The sequence below is a fragment of the Diplotaxodon limnothrissa genome, linkage group LG15 (genome assembly GCF_057381915.1).
Source record: "Diplotaxodon limnothrissa isolate DT_005_m linkage group LG15, D_limnothrissa_male_GT1.1, whole genome shotgun sequence".
Classification (NCBI taxonomy): domain Eukaryota; kingdom Metazoa; phylum Chordata; class Actinopteri; order Cichliformes; family Cichlidae; genus Diplotaxodon; species Diplotaxodon limnothrissa.
In genome coordinates this window covers 39,766,264-39,788,983 of record NC_140610.1, presented here as the reverse complement: position 1 = coordinate 39,788,983, position 22,720 = coordinate 39,766,264, and the positions used below count along the sequence as shown (strand labels likewise).

The 22,720-nt window shown below is 39.9% G+C and overlaps 2 protein-coding genes across 2 annotated transcripts; both read left to right on the top strand.

Annotated features, from left to right (window-relative positions):
• The first annotated feature begins 781 nt into the window (after positions 1-781).
• On the top strand, positions 782-7,562 carry lsg1 (large 60S subunit nuclear export GTPase 1). Its single transcript, XM_085372514.1, has 14 exons — positions 782-983; positions 1,496-1,622; positions 2,153-2,273; positions 2,370-2,456; positions 2,613-2,699; positions 2,804-2,864; positions 3,045-3,221; positions 3,394-3,756; positions 4,033-4,134; positions 4,381-4,524; positions 4,619-4,742; positions 5,020-5,099; positions 5,463-5,636; positions 6,995-7,562. Exons 1-14 carry the CDS (start codon positions 885-887, stop codon positions 7,172-7,174), a joined length of 1,926 nt encoding a protein of 641 aa, XP_085228640.1. The 5' UTR covers positions 782-884; the 3' UTR covers positions 7,175-7,562.
• Positions 7,563-9,261: 1,699 nt separating this feature from the next.
• On the top strand, positions 9,262-16,229 carry tmem44 (transmembrane protein 44). The gene is made up of 10 exons (XM_085373158.1): positions 9,262-9,446; positions 9,526-9,652; positions 9,739-9,829; positions 10,085-10,266; positions 10,394-10,480; positions 10,560-10,730; positions 11,438-11,599; positions 11,902-11,970; positions 12,097-12,225; positions 16,035-16,229. The coding sequence occupies exons 1-10, from the start codon at positions 9,262-9,264 to the stop codon at positions 16,227-16,229; spliced, it is 1,398 nt and encodes a 465-aa protein (XP_085229284.1).
• The last annotated feature ends 6,491 nt before the right edge of the window (positions 16,230-22,720 follow it).

Below are 22,720 nucleotides of genomic sequence, written 5' to 3'. Positions count from 1 at the left end.
CTGTGTTAACTGTGTTGTGTTGGTGGTTTTGTTAATGAAAAAATATATCTCAAACATGCACTATGAAAAATGACTGAACCTTTTTGTATTGACTGTCATTTTATTTATAGCCCATAACACATCTAAACAACAGATGCTGACGCAAAGTCCTTTAGAGACATGCACATTTACATTCCATGTCTCCAAAACACCCAATTTCAAAATACAGGATAGTCTGAAAGTTATGTTTTTTTTTCTTGCATTAACTAATTATTGTTGACATTAAAAGGTGGTCATTAAAATGTGTTCAGAATGATGAATTATCTCATAAATCACACTGCTTTCTCCCATTTAAGCTGTCTTTATAGGGTAAAACTATGTGTAGTACTGCATTTACGTTGTACTGGAACGATACCAAAGTATGGAAAGCAATTTGCCTTTAGAAGTATCGCACAGTACAGATATACTCTTTTCTGATCTAATTCTAACATCCCGATCACTCCCAAGTGTGACACACGAGGAACTCATGTTGTTTCTGTCGGTGTTTCTTCAGGGCACATTTAACCGCTGAGCGTGTAACCGGAATGTACCACAGCTACTCTCCCGCCTGTATTTATCAGATAAGATAAATTATAAGATAATGTATGTTACTGTTTTAGAGTTTATTTTATTAACAGTATAAAGAATATAAAGGGTAGCTTTTTATACAATAACATGACTTCTAAAGTCCAACACCAATTTAATTGTCCGGATATGTTAATCGTTTGGTTTGTTCCATCTCCGGTTTTTACGACAACAAGGCTGTAGGTAGTGCACATGGGTCTCTGAAGCGAGTGGCTGTCCGCAGTATTCTTCAGTTTTGTATTCCTCCTGTATTTTGTGAAGTGACAGCATCGGAGGATATTATGGGCAAGAAGAAGGCGGGCGGAGGAGCCGTGCTGGGCAGAGCTCTGATCAAGGAGAGGCTCCAGGCAGGCCGGGGAAACAAAAGGGGCGACTCTTGGGTATGACACAGGTTTTTTTTTTTTTTTTAGCTTGTGTTAAACGTATTCAGATAATCACAGATATAGATATGAGACCTTTCGTGATATAGTATCATCCCCTAAGCAGTTGTGACCCCGTTTTTAAATGCCACTCAACTTTTTTAATTCCACTTAGCTGTTAGTATTAGTGTTACGATTACCCCACACGGGCTTACCAAGATGTAAATTTACTGATGCTGTTGTTTTAGAGCAAACGAACTAATGCGCAAGGACTATTACGTAAATAAATGAATGACTGGGGTACGTTTGTAATGGGGATAAACTTTTCTGGGAAATTGTTTTAACAAAATCTCAACTATTTTTAGAACAAGTCAAAGGGTGGTTTGGATGCAAGGATGTGAAAATGATCCGCTATTTGGCGATGATGTTCCAGTCACAGCTGCTTTGTTTAATCTCGACGCTTTTTCACATGCACTTACTGCTGGTCAAGCTACTGAAAGTTTGTTGTCATTGTTTTTTCTTTATATTTTCAGCTCCACACCAGTGAACTGAATGATGGCTACGACTGGGGGCGGCTGAACCTGCAGTCAGTGACAGAACAAAGTTCCATGGATGACTTTCTGGCCACAGCTGAACTGGCAGGAACAGAGTTTGTTGCAGGTAAATAACAATTTGATTCACTCATGTTTAGTTTTCAGGTGAATTGTAGGTATGTTTCTTTTTTTTACTTATTAAACATGGGAAACTACAGTGCTCTGAAAAAGTATTTGTCCCATTTCTGAATTCTTATTTTTTTGAATAATTGTCACACTTGCACATTTCAGGACATCAACAAATTAAATGATAAATTAGACAAAGATAATTGTTCAATGATTACATCATTTACTAAGGGAAAAAGACAAATCAAAGCTGCCTGGTTCTATGTGGAAAAGTAATTGTCCCCATAAACCTAGCAACTGGTTGTCCTTGGGTAGCAACAACTGCAATCGAGTGTTTGCGATAACTGGGAATGAGCCTTCCACATCGAATTTTAGTCCACAATATTTACGTGTATAAACCTAACAGAAGTAATTCTTCCTGTGTTTTTAAGTATTTTTTGTCTTAAATATTATGTGATCTCCACTGTAGATCTGCCTTTTTGATTCTGTTTGTTAATCTAATCACTTTCATTCATTTCTGTGTTTTCTTAGAGAAGCTCAATATCAAGTTTGTGCCGGCAGAAGCTCGAGCGGGCTTATTAACAGCTGAGGAGAAAAGCGAACTGATGAAGCTGCACGAAGACAACAAACATTTCCTCAGAATTCCGAGACGGTGATTTGAGTCGACATGTTTTCACAGGTTAATTTGTCTAACGTATAAATAATATGTTGCATTGATAAGATCTGTTGTGTATTTCCTTGTTATAAGACCCCACTGGGATGAAAGCACCAGTCCAGACGAGCTTCAACAGACAGAGAAAGACAGCTTCTTGGAGTGGAGACGAGCACTTGCACAGTATGCAGCTTTTCTGTACTCTGAGTCACTTTTGGTGTTAAGAATCAGTAGTGAAATGCAGGGATAACCATTCAAAATTTTCTAATTAATGACTTATGATACATTTGTGCTGGATTATTGTTGCCTGTAATCTAATTACAAGTGTTCTCTTCAAAGGCTGGAAGAGGAGCAGAAGTTAATTCTCACCCCGTTTGAGAGAAACCTTGAATTTTGGAGACAGCTGTGGAGAGTGATTGAGAGGAGGTAGAACCCAAATCAACAGCATATCACATTTCCTGAGGAATCTGTTCTCATTATGTGATGCTGAGGGAAAAAACCCCCCAAACATTTCTTTTTACTTATTTTAGTGACGTCGTTGTTCAAATTGTTGATGCCAGAAATCCTTTGCTGTTCAGATGTCTGGACCTTGTAAGTGCTTTGTTTCAATAATGGACAGATGATAGAAATCTGGTTTCATATATGAAAATAATTGCACTTTGTTTAATCATTTTGCATATTTCATCTGTCAACATTTGCTTGTATCCATCATTACATACATTTAAACTGTACTGCAGTGATTGTAATAATTCTCTGGTTGTGTGGCACCAGGAGTCCTATGTTAAAGAAGTTACAGAGCATAAGGTGAACATGCTTCTGGTGAACAAAGCTGATCTACTGACCAGGGAACAGAGGCGAGTCTGGGCCAAATACTTTGAGAAAGAGGGGCTGAGGGCAGTTTTCTGGTCTGCTCTGGCTGAAGGCAACAGGCTGGATGCAGAGGAAAAGGTGAGAGCGCGGAGGCTTGATGAACTTTTCTCTCTTCTCTGAACTGTGATGCATTTGCATTTTTTTTTAGGGAACAGATAATTTATTGTACTGAAGAAAAAGTCACCTTTTGGCATCATCCTGCCGTCTTTAATCCCAGTGAAAAATAGTGCAGAAACTTGTCCCCTCACAGGGCATGGAGGTGGCCGATCCAGAGTGTGAAGAGAGTGATCCAGAAGAAGGAGGATGGAAAATTAAAGATGATGTGAATCAGAAAGGTGCAGATGGAGAGGAAGAGGTAAAGAATAAGGAGGATGAGGACAACGGGGGAGAACAGAGTGACATAGAGGAAGAGCAGGAAGAGGTAAGCGTAGATGAGGAGGACTGGAAGACCTGTTCAGAAGGCGAGGAAGAAGCAGAGGGAGAGACTGCTGGTTCATCTGATGCATCTTTCCACAACTCCAGCCGTCTGCTGCGCAAGGATGAGCTGCTGGAAATGTTCAAGGCTGTTCACAACAGCTCCAGGGTTAAAGAAGGGCAGCTGACAGTGGGACTGGTGAGTAAAAGGACCATCTATCTGTCAGTCTAGCGTAAATTGCATGCTGTAGCCACACCGCCTTTGAATTTTGGGATCGAGTTGTATATTTATATTTAGTAAGAGCATTTGAACCACTTTGCAGAATTCACCAGGAGTGCTTTTTAATGCTTCACTAGAATCGTAGGAACAGGAAACATTTTAATTGGATTCATAGTCGGGGAAGAAGCTCCACACTTTCCTCAGTATGAGTTATTTTAAAGCAATTAAATGTTCATTATGTGGTGGAACCAACAGGTCGGGTATCCTAATGTGGGAAAGAGTTCAACCATCAACACTATTCTGAGGAACAAGAAGGTTTCTGTCTCAGCCACTCCTGGACACACTAAACACTTTCAGGTAGGTACTTACTGCTCAAATGCAGGTTAGGGATTCCACCAGCAAGAAGCTTAATAATAATGATAATTATTATAATAATGATGTTAGACCTGCGACAGACTGGCGACCTGTCCAGGGTGTACCCTGCCTCTCGCCCTAACACAGCTGGGATAGGCTCCAGCCCCCCCCCCCGCGCCCCTGAAAAAGGATGGATGGATGATTATGATGGTGTTTTTTGTGTGTTTTTGTTTTTGACATTTATGACAGACGTTATATGTGGAGCCAGGCCTGTGTCTCTGTGACTGCCCAGGACTGGTCATGCCCTCCTTCGTTTCTACCAAAGCTGAGATGATCTGCTCTGGGATTCTGCCCATAGACCAGATGAGAGACCACGTACCTGCGATCTCACTCATATCCTTTACATGACAGAAAGCTAGACTCTGCCTGTTCTGCTTTATAATTGATTCTGATGCTTACGACACGTAGTTCTTAACAGATTGGTCACATATGTCAGACGATCCCTCGGCATGTGTTAGAAGGCACCTATGGCATCAATATTATCAGACCGCGGGAAGATGAAGACCCTGACAGACCGCCCACTGCGGAAGAGCTGCTGATGGCGTATGGATGTGAGGCTAATAGACATTTATCATGAGTCTGGATAGAATAGATTAACAATAGGTGAAATATGTACAACTCGAGAGAGTAAACCATCTTAGATTCTTTAAAAAAAACTATTTTATAGATTTAATTTTATGTATTGTGTTCCTCCTTGATCAGAGGTCCCTAGCTCAAATTGTGATACTGTCACCTCACTGTGGCACCCTTAGATGCTGCTAGCTGTCTTTCCCCTTGATGTAATTTCTTTGTTTTATAACATAGCCTTTTCTTTTTTGTCTGTTTCAGATATGAGAGGTTTCATGACGTCGCACGGCCAGCCCGATCAGTCCAGATCGGCCCGTTACGTCCTGAAGGATTATGTGAGCGTAAGTTCACAACTGCAAACTGTTGTGGGTTGGAAAAAACACACAGTTATGTTGCTTGTGTTTACGTTTTAATTTTGGACTGTGGTTGAGTGAGTGTGGGTCATTAATGAAATGTTTAGCCTAACAAAGTGGGAGGAAAAAACAGATGAAAATTCTAGGAGAGATAAATAAGTTATTTTCATCTTGGCTCAGCTCTGTCACCTGCAGCGTTAAACAGTGTAGCTGTAGCACATCTGTGGTTCGGCTATGTGTTTAAGCAGACTGTGGAGGTCTTCAGTCTTTTGTAAGGTGTAGCTGTTCTCTTGTAACGTAATGCATCATGTTTACAACGTCCTTTGCCTAAGATAGCTCTTTTCCTTACAGGGCAAGCTTCTGTACTGCCATCCCCCTCCACATATAAAACCTGAAGACTTCCAGCCGCAGCACAAAAAGTTTGAGAAGAGAGACTCAGACAGCAGTGACCTCTCCACAGTAATGAACAGACAACACAAAATTAAGAGAATCGAAAACGTGGTTGACAAGAACTTTTTCCATCAGGTAAATTATTCCTGCTGATCTCTTATTTTTGGTCAGTAGATGTTGTAATATAAGCTATATTACCAGAAGTGTTCTGTCACCCATCCCAATCGTTGAATTCAGGTGTTTCAATCACTTCCAGGCCCACAGGTGTGTAAAATCAAGCGCCTAGTCACGCGGACTGCATCAACAAACATTTGTGGAAGAATGGGATGCTCTCAGGAGCTCAGTGAATTCCAGGGATCGAATGCTAGTTGTGAAATTTCCTCACTAATAAATATTCCACACTTAACTCTTAGGCTACGTTCACACTGCAGGTCTTATTGCTCAATTCCGATTTTTTTGATCAAAGCCGATTTTTTTGTCTGCTTGTTCACACTACAAATAAAATGCGACAGCAAATGCGCTCTAGTGTGAACCAAAGCGGCCGCATGTGCAAAAGAAGACGTCACACACAAGTAGCTCTGTTTAGACCCAGAGCAAACAATATTGTTTGACTGATGGCCCTTAATATAAAGACTTCAGACTTCACGTTTCCCAATTTTTGCTTTAAGTTATTTTGTTATTTACATAATAATGTAAATAACCTAATAATGATCCTTATTGCTGTTTTAGAAGAGCGGTGCTTCAAAGGATAGCTGCAGATTTCTGTCAGAATCTGCAGATTATACAGTACAAATAAAATGTTCACGTTTCTCCAACGTTGTCTTCCCAACAGTTTCACTGACATCTACGCTGGATGGCCAGGAAGCGTTCGCGATGTCTTCTCCGGCGCTTCTCCGGCGCTGATAATTGGCATCTGTCTTGTGTCAGTGACGTAAAAGACGGATTTAATGTGACATGACCGTTCAAACAGCAGTCGCTTTCTAAAACATCGGATATGTATCGGATTCAGTACCACATACGAAAATGACCCAGATCGGATTTGAAAATATCGGATTTGAGCCTTTCACACTGTCACACCATGATCAGATATGGGTTGCATAGGGTCAAAAAAATCGGATTTGATGCGCTTTCGCCTGTAGTGTGAACGTAGCCTTAGTGGTATTATAACAATGTGGAAGCCACTGGGAATGACAGCAGCTCAGTGGTAATCTCACAAATCCACTTCTGGAAGAATGGTCAAAAATTCCCATAAACACACCTAAACCTTTTTGGAAAATCTTCCCACAAGAGTTGAAGCCGTTATAGCTGCAAGGGTTGGATGGACATCATATCAAACTCTATGGATTAAAAATGGGATGTCAGTCAAGTTCACATGAGTGTGAAGGCAGACGAGTGAACACTTTTGGTAATATAAAGTGTGTCTGCAGCAGAGGAGCAGTTTATTATGAAGTTAAATGATTTTTTCTTTTTGTTGATGATGAACCTCTGTTTAGGAGAACGTGCGGGCACTCTCCAAAGGAATTCAGTCTGTGATGGGCTACAAACCAGGCAGTGGACCTGTGGGTCCAGGCAAAGCTGAATCAGAGATGGCAGTGGGCAAACCCTGGAAAAAACACGGCAACAGGAACAAGAAGGAGAAAGTGCGGCGGATTACTAAGCATCTGGATGCCTGATTATGATCAGAAAATCTAAGTTAATTTGAGCAACTTAGATCTGTGAACTGTACTTTAGGAAAAACCCTGAAGCACGGTTCATGTGTGATTCCAAGGGAATCAATTCTGAGTGCTTTGTAAAGATGAAGGCCCCCTTTAATCCTGTGAGTGTGGAAAAGTCAGGCCGTCATGACATTAACTAAGGTGCATAATCTGTCGGCTCTGGTTTTAACAAAATGGTGCAGTGCACTCCGTCAGGCTGATCACCAGTTAAAGAGCAACCAATCGATTCAACATCCAAAATTGTATTGAAGGAGGACACATAAAGTCTCTATGAATCAGTTAAAATACTGTATGTTGACTTTTATACATTTAAAGCAATGCTCTTTGTAACTTAACCGGGTTACGTAGAATAAACACGTGCTTTCATGTTGGTGTGACACTTTTTTGTCATATTTCCATAACAATATATTACTTAATGCTTCAGTGTAAATACAATATTTTGTATTTGTAATAGAAGACTATGAAATAGCAAGTTTTGTAATCTGAATAAGTTAAACTACCCGAACTCCTTCATGGGATGCATTTTTAATTTCTCCTTGCACTTTGGGCTGATTGGGACCTGATGAATGTAAAAACAAAGAATGATGTGATTTTTATTTTTTTGTGTCAGATTTTTGTTTCTGAGAAAAATGAGATCCACTCATGAGGACATTGGCTTTAAATTTCAATGAAACAGAGGCAGTATAACATCCTCGTAAGTGGATATCAGGCCCTTGTAGAGCAAAATTTGGTATTTTGGTCTAGACAACCCAAAATGTAAAATGGACTGGTTCTTATATAGCGCTTTTCTCCTGGAGTACTCAAAGCACTCTATACAACACGCCACATTAACCCCATACACACCCATTCACACGAGCACTATTATCTATACAGGGAGTGCTTTGTAACTATCATTCATACACATTCATACTCCGATGGATGCATCGTAGAGCAAGTAGGGGTTAGTATCTTGCCCAAGGATATTTGGCATGCAAACTGGGGGAGCCAGCTGCCTGAGCTATAGCCACCCCTATAATATATATAATGTGATGTCCACATATGTGGACGCCAGGTCCTAGGAGGTTAAAGAAGTACATGAGGGTTGTAGGTGTCTAAGAATCTGAGAGCATTTCTAATTCTTACTGAGTATTTATCAACCAGATAATAAATTTGGAGTTGATTTTCTTACCATCACAGAATAGCTACAAGCTACAAAATGTTGTAAACCTGGGAACAAGTGGGAACTCCCATGAGTGTCAAATTAATAATATACAATAAATAATCGCAAACACCCCTGACCTGTGGCAGTGATTTCTGATGTTTCTGTTTTTTTATGTCTAATGTCTTTGCTTATATTGGTAGATAGACTGAAACCAGCCTGATTTATGAAGGGTTTATGTCTAAAGCAAAGACATTAGCTGTTTTTCGAGTATTTTTATGACTCTGTTATTGTAGCTAATCTGTGTTCTAAATTATAATCGATCCAATCCTTTTTGACCACTTTAAATGTATTGAAAGAACAGCTGTATGTGATATTTGGTGAGATTTCTGCTGAGACTTGGATAAATAAAGGATATATATAAAAGTCAATTTGCCAAAAACTGACTGCAGCTTCTACATTTGTGACAGGAACGTGCTTTGTGGCTCAAAATCACTTGTTATCATTCATGAGAGATATGCTTGACAGATCATAGCCCAACAACTCATTGACAACAATTTGTAGTCGTTTTTTGGCAAGCGGTCACTGTGATCAAGCGTAAGATTCCTGAAACGGACTAAGGTACACGCAATGCTACAAATGAACGCGCCTCTTTAAATAAATGGATGATGATTTATTTTTTGGCATCTCTAAACACAGAAAGAGCGTAAAATCCACATTTTCACTTGTGCCTTTGAACGTATTTCCATATATGACAGGTGGCACAGGTAAGCCCCTCCCTGCCGCGTGCGGGCCGTTTGGAGAGCTGCCGCTGTGCTTTTGATGAGCAAGAAGTCAAATGTGCACTAGGAGCATGGCTCAGTTTCTGATCGGTTCTGCGGATTGTCGCTGAGCATTTGCGCTTAAAATGAAGAAAAGTGCGCACATCGCGGATGGTCAAGTCGGGGAACGATCAGACTATTTCCTGACTAGTTTGGTTGATTTTTGCGTGGATTCAGTTAACACCTGTTTGTCCCGTGACGCAGACACACTTTGCGTCCCTGTTGGTCTCACCTTTCTTTCTGCGCTGCTTTTGCTGCTATCATGTCTCCTGTAAGTAGATTATCATTAATCACCCACCGGCCCCATTCATTTAATACATATCTAACATTGACCTGTGGTAACTGTGAAGGTTCGTGTATCAGAGGTGCAAAATTCGGGGAGAAAATCCGGGAGAAACCGCGGTTTTCTTCTACTGCTTCATCGGTAACCTGTGCAGTACAACTGGAGCCATCCTGTCCAGGCAGCTGCATATACAGGTAACACAGTTCTACGTGTAACCAAGTATTTTCACTCTATTTATGCATTAAAATACCGTAACTCCTTATCGCTGCCCTCTCTGCAGATTTTAATGGGTGCTTTTGCTGCCGCTGTGGATTTTGTGAACTGTATTTTGTGGTGCTTTCCAGTGTTCCTGTGTTGGAATTCGAAAGCAGGTATGATTAAGAAAATTCCTTATCTTAATAATGCAAACCTTATCATTCCCAAACAATTTAGCAATTGTGCATTATTCAAAGTGCAGCAGCAAGGTAGCACAGGTGTTTAAATATTGTCATCCAGCCGACCAAACCCTTTTGGCAAAACAGTAGGTACAATTATCAGAGAGGCGCTACAGATAACCATACAAATGAACAGGGGACCTATTGAAATGCTTTCTAACTGTAACCGTCCTCTCTGGTGTTCTCTCTCAGAAAAAAGGCTGAGGATGATGAAGAGGAGGAGGAGACAGCATCTCCTAGCAGTGTGTGTCTTGATGGTAGTTGCAGGAGGTTTTCTGAAGTCCAGGGTCTCCCATACTTCAGCACTGCAGCCCGTCAAAGGGAGGACGCTGCTGCATGTTGTCCTTCAAGTCTCCAGCTGGAGTTCTTCAATGGTGTGGTTACACAAACAGACACATGTGTATGAGTGCTGTCACCTGGGTTGTTTTGTTGTTTTTGAATTGCCATTTTGCAGCTACTCTAAATGTCCTTCTGCTGCATCGTAAAACCGTCTGTCTGTAGGACAACACTGAAATCGTGGGTTACCTACTGGGGCTGCTGTCTTTTGTCATAGCCTGTACCTCCAGGATCCCCAAACTCTGCAGAGTAGTAAGTGACAAACCATTCACTTAAAATCATGTTACTGTTCTAATAAAGTTCCTAGTGTTATTTGTATTCTTCCTTTTAGTGCAATGGACATAAAGTGACCCACACTGCCATTTTCTCTGGACTGTTGTGCTCACTGGCTGGTGCCCTCTACACTGCAGCCATACTCCTCTGTGACACTCAGTTTAGATTTCTTATGAGAGCGATGCCATGGCTTCTGTCATCAGCAGGCTGTGTGACTCTAGACCTTCTTGTATCCTTACACAGTAAGTGTGACCACGCATCACTCAAACTGTGTAGAGATTCACAACTCACTTTACTAGTATGGGGTCGGGCCTCATTTTGCCTTCAGAGCTTTGTGTCATAGATTCGACAAGGTGCTGGAAACATTCCTCAGACGTTTGAGTCCATATTGATGTGATTGCATCACACAGTTACTGCAGAGTTGTCAGCCCTACATCCATGATGTGAAGCTTTTGTTCCACCACATTCCAAAGCTACTGTGCATTCAGAGATCCTCTTCTGCTTGCCTAGACTGTGACAACTGACTGTTATTTGAGTCACTGTTTATTTCTCTGACCATTCTCTGTAAACCAGAATGTTTGGGAAACTCCTGGTAGATCAGCAGTTTCTGAAATACTCAGACCACCCCATCTGGCACCAACCATGCCACATTCAAAGTGACTTAAATCGCCTTCCTTTCCCATCCTGATGCTCAGTCTGAACTTCAGCAGGTCATTTTGACCATGTGTAAATGCATGAAGTTGCTGCTGTGATTGGTTGATTAGATACTTCCAATAACAAGTGGCTGAACATGTGTACCTAACAAAATTGATGGTGAGTGTGGATTCTCACTAAAACCGGGGCTACTGTCCATTACATCTAGATCTAGGTGATTTGCTTGAGTCTGTGCCAGTCATGCTGTGGTGTGGTTTGTTGACCTTTAACCTGTCATGTCAGATTGTAATTACTCATTGGTGCAAGAGAGGCTCCAGCAAGAAGGCTATGAGACTTTTTGCAGATACAGAGCGCCTTTTAGGTGGTTCACGGCACCCTGCAAAGAATAACACTGCCATGAAGAGACAGACAAAAGAGCAAATTCCTTCATCAGCACAAACAAAAGTAAGCTTGTTTTGTTTAATCATACCACTTTTTTGTTGTTGTGTGTGCAAGGCTGCTTCTCGGATTTCTCAGAGTGAATTTAATAGCTTGTTTTCAATCAGACTTCCATAATAAACATGCTTTTTACTGTAATACTGATAATATTGGATTTTTACTTACTGCTTTCTTGTGTGGATTAAGTTATTTGGAAGTAGCACTATGCAGGCATCGTTCTGCAACAAACACTATTAGCATTGTTCTTCTAATAGTGTTTGTTTACTAAAGCCTTGGTGTGACTATAATAGTATTCTTTTTCTTCAAAGATAAAAAATCTCCAGAAGATGAGAGAGGTGGGCCAATACATGGATGTCAACAGTCAACCTGCGAGAAAAGTAAGCAAAGAATCTGTTGTGACACTACATTTTTACAACAGCAGTTTGTTTGATAGGAACTCTTCACTGCACACCGTTATTCTTCAAATACTAGATGTGCTTTCATTTTTGAAAATGCCCCTCGAGAAGGTAACGTCACCCAGGGGAGACGTGGGAAGCGAGCCTCCCAGCAGGAGGGTTGGGGCGATCAGAGCCGACGGCTTCTGCTCCACAGACGCATCCTGTGACTCCTCGCCGGTCAGCTCGGATCTGGAGGTGACTTGGACTACTTGGATACAATCACTTAAATTAAGAAATGAATCAAATTTATCACTAAATAAACATTTCTCCCCCTCTCTCTAAAGCTATGATATATTTTCAAAAAGCTGGTAATCTTAATACATCAAATGTCAGTTCTCACCGTGTAAAGCAGGGGTGGGCAACTCCGGGCCTTGAGGGCTGGTGTCCCTGCAGGTTTTAGATGTGTCCTTGAACCAACACTGCTGATTTAAATGGCTAAATTAGCTCCTGCAGTTCTTCAGAGGCCTGGTAATGAACTAATCATGTGATTCAGGTGTGTTGACCCAAGGTGAGATCTAAAACCTGCAGGACACCAGCCCTCGGGGCCTGGAATTGCCCACCCCTGGTGTAAAGGATAGCTATAATATGTAGTTATTCCAAAGTGCCACTAGGTGGTGACAGCATGTTTGTATGCTGGATAGTGTGCATGGCTGTTATAAAAATATGAATGAACATAACCCTTTGTGTAACGCCACCTTACATGAAATGCTGTGATGACCTGATTCTGTTAGTATGAATCTTTTTATGAGTTTAAGCTATTGAGTCATTTGCACAACAGCAGTGGTGAAGTTCCTAAAGAGGTAATGACTTCATGACTCATTATCATAAGACAGGGGGTCTGGAGTCAGCTTGTGGAAATGGTGAATAAGAATGGCACTGACAAAACTGCCTATGTTTTAGTGCCACTTTAGGATTGAGATCCTTTATTATAAAGGAATGGTATTGACTGTCTGCGTATGAAAATATGAAAATGCAGTAAGAAGAATTCATAAGTAGACGTAATAGTGCAACTATGCTTAGTGCTTTGCACATGTGACTTTGGGGGAAGTAAGTCAGAAGACAGCCCTCAGACGTTCTTATAAGGAGACAATAGTCAGCATGTTCTTATTGGACAGACAAGTTGAAGTCTATGGAGAGATGTGCATGTGGTTTTCTGAGTGCAAGCTCAGTGTTTTGTATTTTAGTTTTCTGCAGTGTATAGCTGAGCCAGTATCAAATCTTCACTAGTCTTATTTTAGAGAACAGTTCATATTTATATAGTTTTCTCTTTTTTGAAAAACACAGTCTGAGTTTGCAAGAGGATTCAAATTCCAAGTGTTTTTTTTTCTTTGTCAGGCCTTTATGCTCATAAAAACTCCCTTACTAGAAAGCCAGGCTATGGAGGATGTCATTTAATCAGAAACAAAGGCAAATGGTGCAAGCACAAACAATCGCAGGTTGATACTGTTCACCAAACAGGAAAAAACAAAAGACATGAATGCCCTTTTAGCACAGTTGGTTTGTTCGAGAAGTAAAGGCGAGTTGGAAAAGTGTAAGTTTATGCTGAATGTGACAAAGTATAACTTTGTTTGGCTGTGAACACTCAGCTTAATCTTCACAAAGACAACAGGAGGCAATTTAAAGTTTAGCCGGGCCGTTTCTGTCTGATGCACTTGGAATTTACTGATGCTCTTTACTCGATCTTACAAAGAATGATTCTTTCCAAGATGACTTTGTGTCTAATGTTTAATCCTGATTACAAAGAGCTCCAGAGGAGTTCAGGTCTATCAGTGAATCTTTTACTTTTTATTTGGTTACCTAACTTCCTAACAGCCTTAAAGCAAACTGGGAACTAAAACAAAGATTACAGAGCATTTTTTGAAGTATTTAAATGAGTGGCTTTTCCTACTTTACATGTGATCCTGATAATTGGACAGTCGCCTCAGCCGGCAGCTTGAAACCTCCATTGTGCTGTGTTTCACGCACATTACTGCTGAGTTCTGGTTCTTGGCTGAGCTGAGGCTTAGGGCTACAGTGATGGGTGGAATTGTTTGAGATTTGCCATGTGGTCCAATTGTTCTGCTGTAAAGGATCTTTGATTAAAGACCAACAGTGGGCTGGGTCTGTCTGCCTAGGAAGTGGTGCAAAATGGTTGCCTTGTCTATAGGGGGCCAGTACCCTCTGCTATTTTGGGAGATGTTTATAGTCTGTTGTTTGACTCTCGCTGGCCAGGAATGTCACTGTGTGAACAATACAAGACCTGTGTTGTAGGTGTCGAGTTGACGCTCTCATGGGGCATGATCCAACACGACCACCATTGATGAGCCCCCCTAGAAAACTAAGGAACACTTAGTGTAGAGCAGGGCGATATGGCCAAAAATATTTATCACGATATATATTTGAAAATTTGCGATAACGATATAACCGACGATATAATTGATGCGAGACAAAATACAACTCCACAACATTACTAGTGCAAAAAGACAACCTTCCATTTATTTTCACTTAAACAAGAAGCTGGTTTTTATGTACATTAAAGCTTTATAAAAATGTAACAGTGCAAATGCAAATTCCTTGCTGAAAGTTTAACCAAAAGGCATTTCCAGTAGAAATGGGCTGACATATCCTGAGCATAACCATGTATAATATCCACTGAAGTTAAAAAGAGGTGCTTTGCAACATTAAACTGCAGTGTGCAGTACGTATTTTTCGGACCATAAGGTGCACGGGATTATAAGGCACATTAAGCGAAACAAAGCAGTCAGATAAATCAAACTTTATTAAACTCATTCTTCTTGCTTCCTCCACTTCTGTACCATTGATTCATTAGTGTTGAATTCTCTGGCAGCTGCTCTATTCCCATGTTGTTGCAGTATATTAATAACTAACCTCGTATTGTGGATGGATTATCTCAGTTGTTCTCCTGACTGAAGTTTGGTCCGTTTACAGCATCCTGCCATGCGATTGCATTTGTCTCTAACCATGAAGAACCTGCACATTAACTTTTATAAGTGGAAAAGTGTTAGTGTTCGTCCTCCAGCTTCACTGCTTATGTTATGCTAACATAGCTGTGTCGCTAGCGATCACGTAGCACATCATTATATACCAGCTAGCCCAACTTCAGTAACCCTACAAACGTCACTGCTGTTTAGTTTCCTGTCTTCATTTATGTTGGAAGTGATAGCAGAGCTGTACGTTTGATTTTTTTTCAGAAATCTCTCAGTCAGAACATGCAATATCATGCTTAGGTAACTAGCGAAACTAGCGAGCTAACTTCCGCTAGCTTCCTGCTAACTTCTAACTCCGTTAAATGTAATAACTTTTGTTTTCATGGATGCCTGGAAGTTAAACTTTATAGTTACACCTGGTAAAGCAGCAATGCTGATCGTTTTATTAAAGATGAAAGAATTTAGACAGTTTTTAACTCTAAGTGATGCTGCAGTGTTGTTTGACCTGAAGATTACGGAGCTTAGGACCCAGATTACTCCCAGATTTAAGAGCATCTTAGTCCGACAAATACGACAATAACGATGGCCGCTTGCATGTTCTGCAAAAAAAAATGTGCTTTGTTGTGTATCTGACGGACAAACACCAAACCAGTTCCACATCACTGAAGTTGCACCATTTTTACAAAGCAATTCTGGTTCATCTGTTTCACTCAACGACCGGCCATGTGCGTATGAAAACAAAGGCACTGCGCATGCGCGTTTTACTCCCATTCTATCGCGATATTTCATTTTCCTATCGTTGCCTAACATTATACCGGTATTATCGTGAACGGTATAATATGGCCCAGCCCTAACTTAGTGTATGGTACACTTCTGAGCTGCCTCCCAATTCATCAATACATACTTTGTTTGTATTTTAAATCAACATTAGGGTGCATTAATATATCATATGTGCCATGTGATTATCGCCAAATGCTTTTATAGCATAGCAGACACATTAGTCTCAGAATATTAGCTGTTTATATGACTTTGCTATAATTCTTTGTACGATTACTTTGACATGTTCTTATTTTCTAGTGGGATTTTGAAGCAGCAAATACACACTGGAGCAAAGCAACAGCAAAACAACAGGAGGGTGACGAGTTTCCCCTGCAAGAGTGGCCGACAAACCCCGAACCGTTTAACATCTGCGCCCGTTCCCCGTCTGGACTCGCACAGAAAGCTCTATCTGGTACGGAAGAGTGTGGCTCTGTTGTAAGCTTAGCTAAGTGAAGTTCACACATGCTGAGTGCAGTAATTTGTGAATAAAAAATAAATAAAAGTGCAAAAATAAATCTGTCATCTGTCTTGTTTTACAACAAAAATTACTGATTGTTTTTGGTTTAGTTATTTCGAGTACCTTTTTTTTGTTTCTAATACTGTAGGGAAGCACAAACGTCAAGCTCCTGAAGACGTTCGGCCTTTTAGAAAGGTTTACAGAAAAGACCTTCCCTAATAAAACACTATTACTCCCCTGCTGCCATTCAAGGTTACTGGGTCATATCCTGTATTTTGCTTGTCGACCTGGGTTATCGGGGCTGGACTGGGAAAAGAGCCGGCAGAGCAGATAAGAACCAGACTAGACGCCCGGAGCTTGTCTGTCCTCTCCATCATTCAGCAGACCTCCGTCCATCTGCCTGCTGTGAAGCTTTATGAAATAAAAGTTACTAGAGGCATTTTTAACTAAAGGGACTTCCTAAGGCCTGATTATGGAACAATTACATTTTTACTCCTCCCTGTTACATTTCCTCAAGTGACAGGTCTCAGACTAATGACTGGGAAACAACTAATGAGATGTAACAAAGCAATTGCTGATATCAGCAGTGGATATTAATGTCCTCAACAACTGGCTCTGTCTGTGGAAATGGCTGGGAAATGTTTATTGAATTTTATTTGATCTGACAGTGTTGATGTTCAGGCCATGTGATTTATCTACTTTGTTGTTTGTTTTTTAATAATAATGAAGGTAATAATATTGTAATAATAATAATATTGTAAACGACCCTATTGCTCAGCTATACTGATGCTAGTATTCATGATTACACAAGTGCTAAATATGCTAATGCTAAATATACACTCACTGGCTGACTTATTAGGTACACTTTGCTTGTGCTTTTGCTTTAATTCTTTGTGGCATAGATTCAACAAGGTGCTGAAAACATTGATCAGACATTTTGATCCATGTGATGACATCATACAGTTGCTGCACATTTGTCAGCTGTACATCAATGATGAGTCTCCCACTCCACCACATCCCAAAAGTGGATTAACTGTGGAGGCCACTTGAGGACAGCATATTTTATGTCACGTTTTAAGAAACCAGCTTGGCAGGATCTGAGCTTTTTGGCATGGTGCCTTATCCAGCTGGAAGCATCCACTAGAAGATTGGTACAGTTGATCACAAAGGGATGAGTATGGTAAGCAACAGTATTCAGGTAGGCTGTGATGTTTAAACAATGCTCAGTTGGTATTAATTGTCCCAAAATGTGCCACACCATTACTCCCAGCCCACCAGCCTGAACCACTGATGTAAGGTACATTTTTCCACTCTTCTATTGCCCATGACAATTCTAGACTCAGTTTCCTCATGCTAGCTGACAGGAGGAGAACCTGGTGTGGTCCTCTGCTGCTGTAGCTCATCTACTTAAAGGTTCAGCGATACCTTGGTTTTAACAAGTGGTTACTTGAGGTAAAGTTGCCTTACTTTCAGCTTGAAACACCCTGGCCACTCTCCTCTTGCTTCTGGCATAAACAAGTCATTTTCATCTGCAGAGCTGGCTATTTTCTCTTTTTCAGACTATTCTCTGTGAACCATAGAGATTGTAGTGGGGGAAAGTGCCCCCACAATCATTCCAGAATTTCTACAAATGCTCAGACCAGTTCATCTTGCAGCAACAACTGTGCCACGTTCGAAGTCACTTAAATTATTTTATCTCCATTCTGTTGCTCAGTTTGAACTCGAGCAGGTTGTCTTGACTGTGTCTACATGCCTACATGCATTGATTTGCTGCCATGTGATTGGCTGATTAACGAAGATTTAAGCAGGTGTGCTTAAGAAGATGGTTTATGCATTTATATTAGAGATGGCACGATACCACTTTTTTATCAGCAATTTCCTAATGTTGTAAACCTGCTCAACATTTGGCAATAAACCCCTTTCTGATTCTGATTCTGATTATGTCCGATACCGATATCATAAATTTGGATATCTGCCGATACCGATATGAATCCGATATAGTGGTTTTTAATCAATAAAACTGTTTTTTTAATATCTTGCTGCTTTTTGTACAAGTTCATACTCAAGTTAAAAAAAACAAAAACACTAAAGCTATTCTGTTATACCTGTATGTAAAAAAAAAAAAATACACTGCACCCAAAATATTTCATAGTTCAGCAATACTGATCAATCTAATAAACTTAAACCTACTCCATCCTCCCTATTCTGGTATTTTAAAGAGTACTTAGCAGAAATATTAAGCAACCTAACTAATAGGGCTCTAAAACTCCCAGCAAAAAAAAAAAAAAAAAAAAAAAAAAAAAAAAAAAAAAAAAAATAGGGAACCACCCCGCACCCTCCACCTCGTGATGCTTAATCGACGTAATCAACTTTAATTTGATGCAGTGTGAAAAAAATGCACAAAAATAAATTATTTTTCAAGAATAATTAAATAGATTCAACAGAATTGCAGACTGCACAGATGGTATCTTCCCAAAGGAAAAAGTACTATAGCTTACTAGGGTATATTAGACCTAATAGTTACTATATACAGTAATGGACTTCTATACATTTTACATCAGATTAAAACTTTGGGTGTAAGATTCGGATAATTTTTTATTAAAAGCTAGACATTTAAAATGAGAATAAGAAAGAAAAGTATGTCTTTGTGCCCCCTTTTCCCTGTTCTTGCCCTATCGGCCCCCCTGACTAAACTTTGCTAGATCCGCCCCTGCACAGTTACCAGCCATCAGCTGCGTAGAAAAAGATCCTGGTGTAGAAAGTAATATTAAATAAGTTCTAACAACAGCTGATCAAGGTTAAAAGTGCTGCTGTTGTTCAGCCGCTGGTTTCCTCTTTCTGGCGCAAAGTGGGCCAAAAACAAAGAAGAGAGACGGACTAGCGACAGAAAAGCCGATCAGCTGATCATTGATCAGTTTCATGATTGAAGTAGCAGCAGGAGAGAGAGAGAGAGAGAGAGAAGAGGCCATCGCTCCATAAATCGGTTGTTAAGCTTAACGCGGGAATGCTTTACAAACATTCAGAGATGAACTTACACACTTGCTTTACTTCTCTCTGGGATCACTTCCTCGGAGATGAAATGCTGGTTTGGTAGCGAGGCTACAAATCAGAGGCGGAGCCAGACATTTGAAACACCCGGGGCTTAGCCCTAAAGGGTAGTATGCATGTGGGATTTTTTTTTTTTTTTTGGGGGGGTGTTTAGAAATGACTGAAAGATTAATAGGCTCTGTTTTGAGTTTTGTTCAATAATGAATGACTTCATATAGGGAAAAATATATATCACATGTGCAGGACACCTTAAACTAGTTTTTTAATTAAGCAGCAAGGCAGAACAAAGTCGGGGGTGTATCAAGACACGAAGACTAAACCCCAATTCAACCAGACCCAGAACTGATCCGGAATTAAAACAGGACTACAAGAGTTCAAAATCAGGACTACTTAGGACTTAACAAAGACAGAACCAGAATCAGAACTAGATGATAGTAGCACTAAAAATCATCATAGACCTGCACTACACTTATTTTTTTAATTCTACCAAAGTCCACTATTTAGATTGAGAAAAGTTTATATAATTATTTAGCCTTGTTGTGCAAAAAAGCCTGCATAACTTAATAAATATAGAATTTGAAAAATAACAAACCTAAAAAGAAACACTAGGTACGAGATACACGAGTACCTATGATACGGTGATACTTTTGGTAAACAACCATTTGACTAACATGTATGTCTCACCTGCTCTTCTTCATCTCTGTTCTGTCCTCATTCTCCATCTCCCTCTCTGTTCCTCTCTCTCCCTCTTTGTGCTGACAATCATCAAATATACAGTTGAAACCACATATTTATGTACTCTTCAGATCAAAACACAAACACTTTTTTAATTGTAAGATCAAATCAAACTAAATGTTTATTTTTTTAGATTGATAAATATAAAAAACATATTTGTTAACTTTAAGGGTAAAGAGAGAAACTATCTGTATTTCTTAATTGCAAATGGCACCAAATTGTATTCAAACTTGAGCCACATTTATGGAGCTCCACAATTCTTTTCCTGGTGTTTTGGTTGACATCTCTTGATTTTCCCATTTCAAAGAAACAGGCTCTGTGTTTTGCCTTATATGCATCCACAGGTGTGCCACCAATTTACTCACATGGACTCTACTAACCTATCAGAAGCTTCTTCAGCTCAGAATGGAATCGTCTGGAGTTTCTTATTAATTAACAAACTTAGTGTATATGTACTCCTAAATTGGATCAAAGTGATAAAAAAACAGAAAGCTCTGTCTCTCTTTATTCTGACATTAAACTAATTCAAAAGATATTTCAATATTTATCTAACAAAAGTTTACTCTAAATTGATGTTGTACAGTAAAAAAATTTTCTCCCTAAAGTGTATGTAAATATCTGGTTACAAATGTGAATATCCTGCTGTGTACTGAAACCCCTCTTGTTTTGCATAGAAATATACTGAACAACATACAAAGCATAATATATAAAATAACATTTACCAGAGTTTTTTCTTTGAAAGAACCCTCTAATGTCCATTCTTATATTTCAGTACATAACTGAAACCGATTTAGTCGGGGAGGGTAAGAACTGAAAATATGAAATAAACACATGTAAGGTAAGACTCTTAAAAAAATTGCATTTGTTCGCTTTTCATTTCGCCATTTGTTGATTCACTTGAAGAGCAAGTAACGTAATATGGGTCAAGTGATCAGTTTGATATCAATCTTTCGTGATTCACCGTCATATTTACATTATTTATACGGTACGAATGATTTGCTTTGGTACCTGGTCAAACTTAAGCTCTCCTTAGTATGGCTGGCTCAGTTTCTCCAACAGCGCACTCACAGGCAGCAGCTGCCCCGCCCCCTCGCTCAGTCGCTTAGTGCCTGAGCTCGGATCATACCAATATCAGGGGGGATTCACGCACAGTCGTAAATTCCCACAGTGTGCACTATGTGCTTCGAATATTGTGTGTACTTTTTCTTTTATACAGTTGTCAGCCAGACATCTAACTATGAAAAATTACACTCCAAAAGACCCCGGGCTTCTGACAAAACAACCCGGGCTTAAGCCCAGTAAGCCACCCCCAGGCTCCGCCCCTGCTACAAATACACACAGCCGCTCTATCATGTGACCACACTGCTGCAACGTGCTACGGTTATGAGCCGAGTTACGCCATGTCACAAGTTTTGTGAGGTGCTTTTTTGATATTTAATGGATCGATTACATTTTTTATTTGTCTCCGATATCCGATCCAGTAATTTACGTCAGTATCGGACCGATACCGATACGTAATATCAGATCGGTCCATCTCTAATTTATATATCTGCAATAGATTTGTCTTAACTACCTTTGAAAAGTGAATGCACAAAAGCTTATCGAATATTGATGAATATGGAGATATCCCATGTATGTAGCTGTATAAGTCTTCAGATCAGTCATTGCAACCATAGTAACAGATTGACTTTAATTCTATATTGAAAAAAATCTGTCCTGAACCTTTCTGTTGGAGACTTGGCAATTAAAACTTTTTACCATCTTAAAAATAGACCCAAAGACAAATTGTCATTTAGGGGTCTGATGCCATTACAAACGCTGAGCTAGCATGGCTTGATCTGGGCCTCATGTCAGTCCCTTCTGAGGCCAAAAGAAAACAACCCGTGTGTCCCATATAAAAAGGTGGAATTTTGTTTGCAAAAGTGATGAAGAGCCTGGATTAGCACATCTGAAGCTGCAGTGGGGAGAGGATCTTTCTGTTTTTCTTGGCCCTTTGTCAGCGACCACTCCACTGCAGAGCATGCAAGGCACTGAGTGATTCGATCCTGCAGAACATTTTGTTCTTTGAGAGGTAAAATAATTTCTTTCTCATCACATAAAAAGAAAAAAGAAAACAAAAATATTCAGGAATTAGAAAAAAACATCAAATCACTAGAAGAAGCCTACGCGTCCCACCAAGATCAGGAAACATTGAACAAAATACGCAAAACTAAACTAGAATTAAATGAGATAATTGATAAAAAAACAAAATTCTTAGTACAAAGACTACGCCTACAAAATTATGAACATGGTAATAAATCCGGTCAATTTCTAGCAAACCAGCTAAAAATAAATAAAGAAAAAACAACTATATGTGCTGTTCAAGATTCATCTGGGAACACAATATATGAACCGATACAAATAAACAACATTTTCAGGGATTTCTATAAAACGTTGTATTCACCACAAATAAACCCATCTAAAAAAGAAATTGATCAGTTTTTGGACAACATAACTCTTCCAAAATTATTGGACACTCAAGCAATGGCACTGGATTCACCACTGACACCAGGTGAACTCCAGGAAGCCCTGATAAGTATGCCCAATAATAAGGCTCCAGGTCCAGACGGCTTTCCTGCAGAATTCTACAAAGAATTCTGGTCGATTCTAGCACCAGTTTTCTACAGAACGTTGTTGGAAATTAAAGAAAAGGGCAGACTTCCAT

Coding starts and splice junctions, on each gene's coding strand:
- lsg1 (XM_085372514.1), top strand. CDS start 885: ATGGGCAAGAAGAAGGCGGGCGGAGGAGCCGTGCTGGGCAGAGCTCTG. Junction 984..1,495: donor ACAAAAGGGGCGACTCTTGG/GTATGACACAGG, acceptor TTATATTTTCAG/CTCCACACCAGTGAACTGAA. Junction 1,623..2,152: donor AGGAACAGAGTTTGTTGCAG/GTAAATAACAAT, acceptor GTGTTTTCTTAG/AGAAGCTCAATATCAAGTTT.
- tmem44 (XM_085373158.1), top strand. CDS start 9,262: ATGAAGAAAAGTGCGCACATCGCGGATGGTCAAGTCGGGGAACGATCA. Junction 9,447..9,525: donor TTGCTGCTATCATGTCTCCT/GTAAGTAGATTA, acceptor GTAACTGTGAAG/GTTCGTGTATCAGAGGTGCA. Junction 10,267..10,393: donor CCAGCTGGAGTTCTTCAATG/GTGTGGTTACAC, acceptor GTCTGTCTGTAG/GACAACACTGAAATCGTGGG.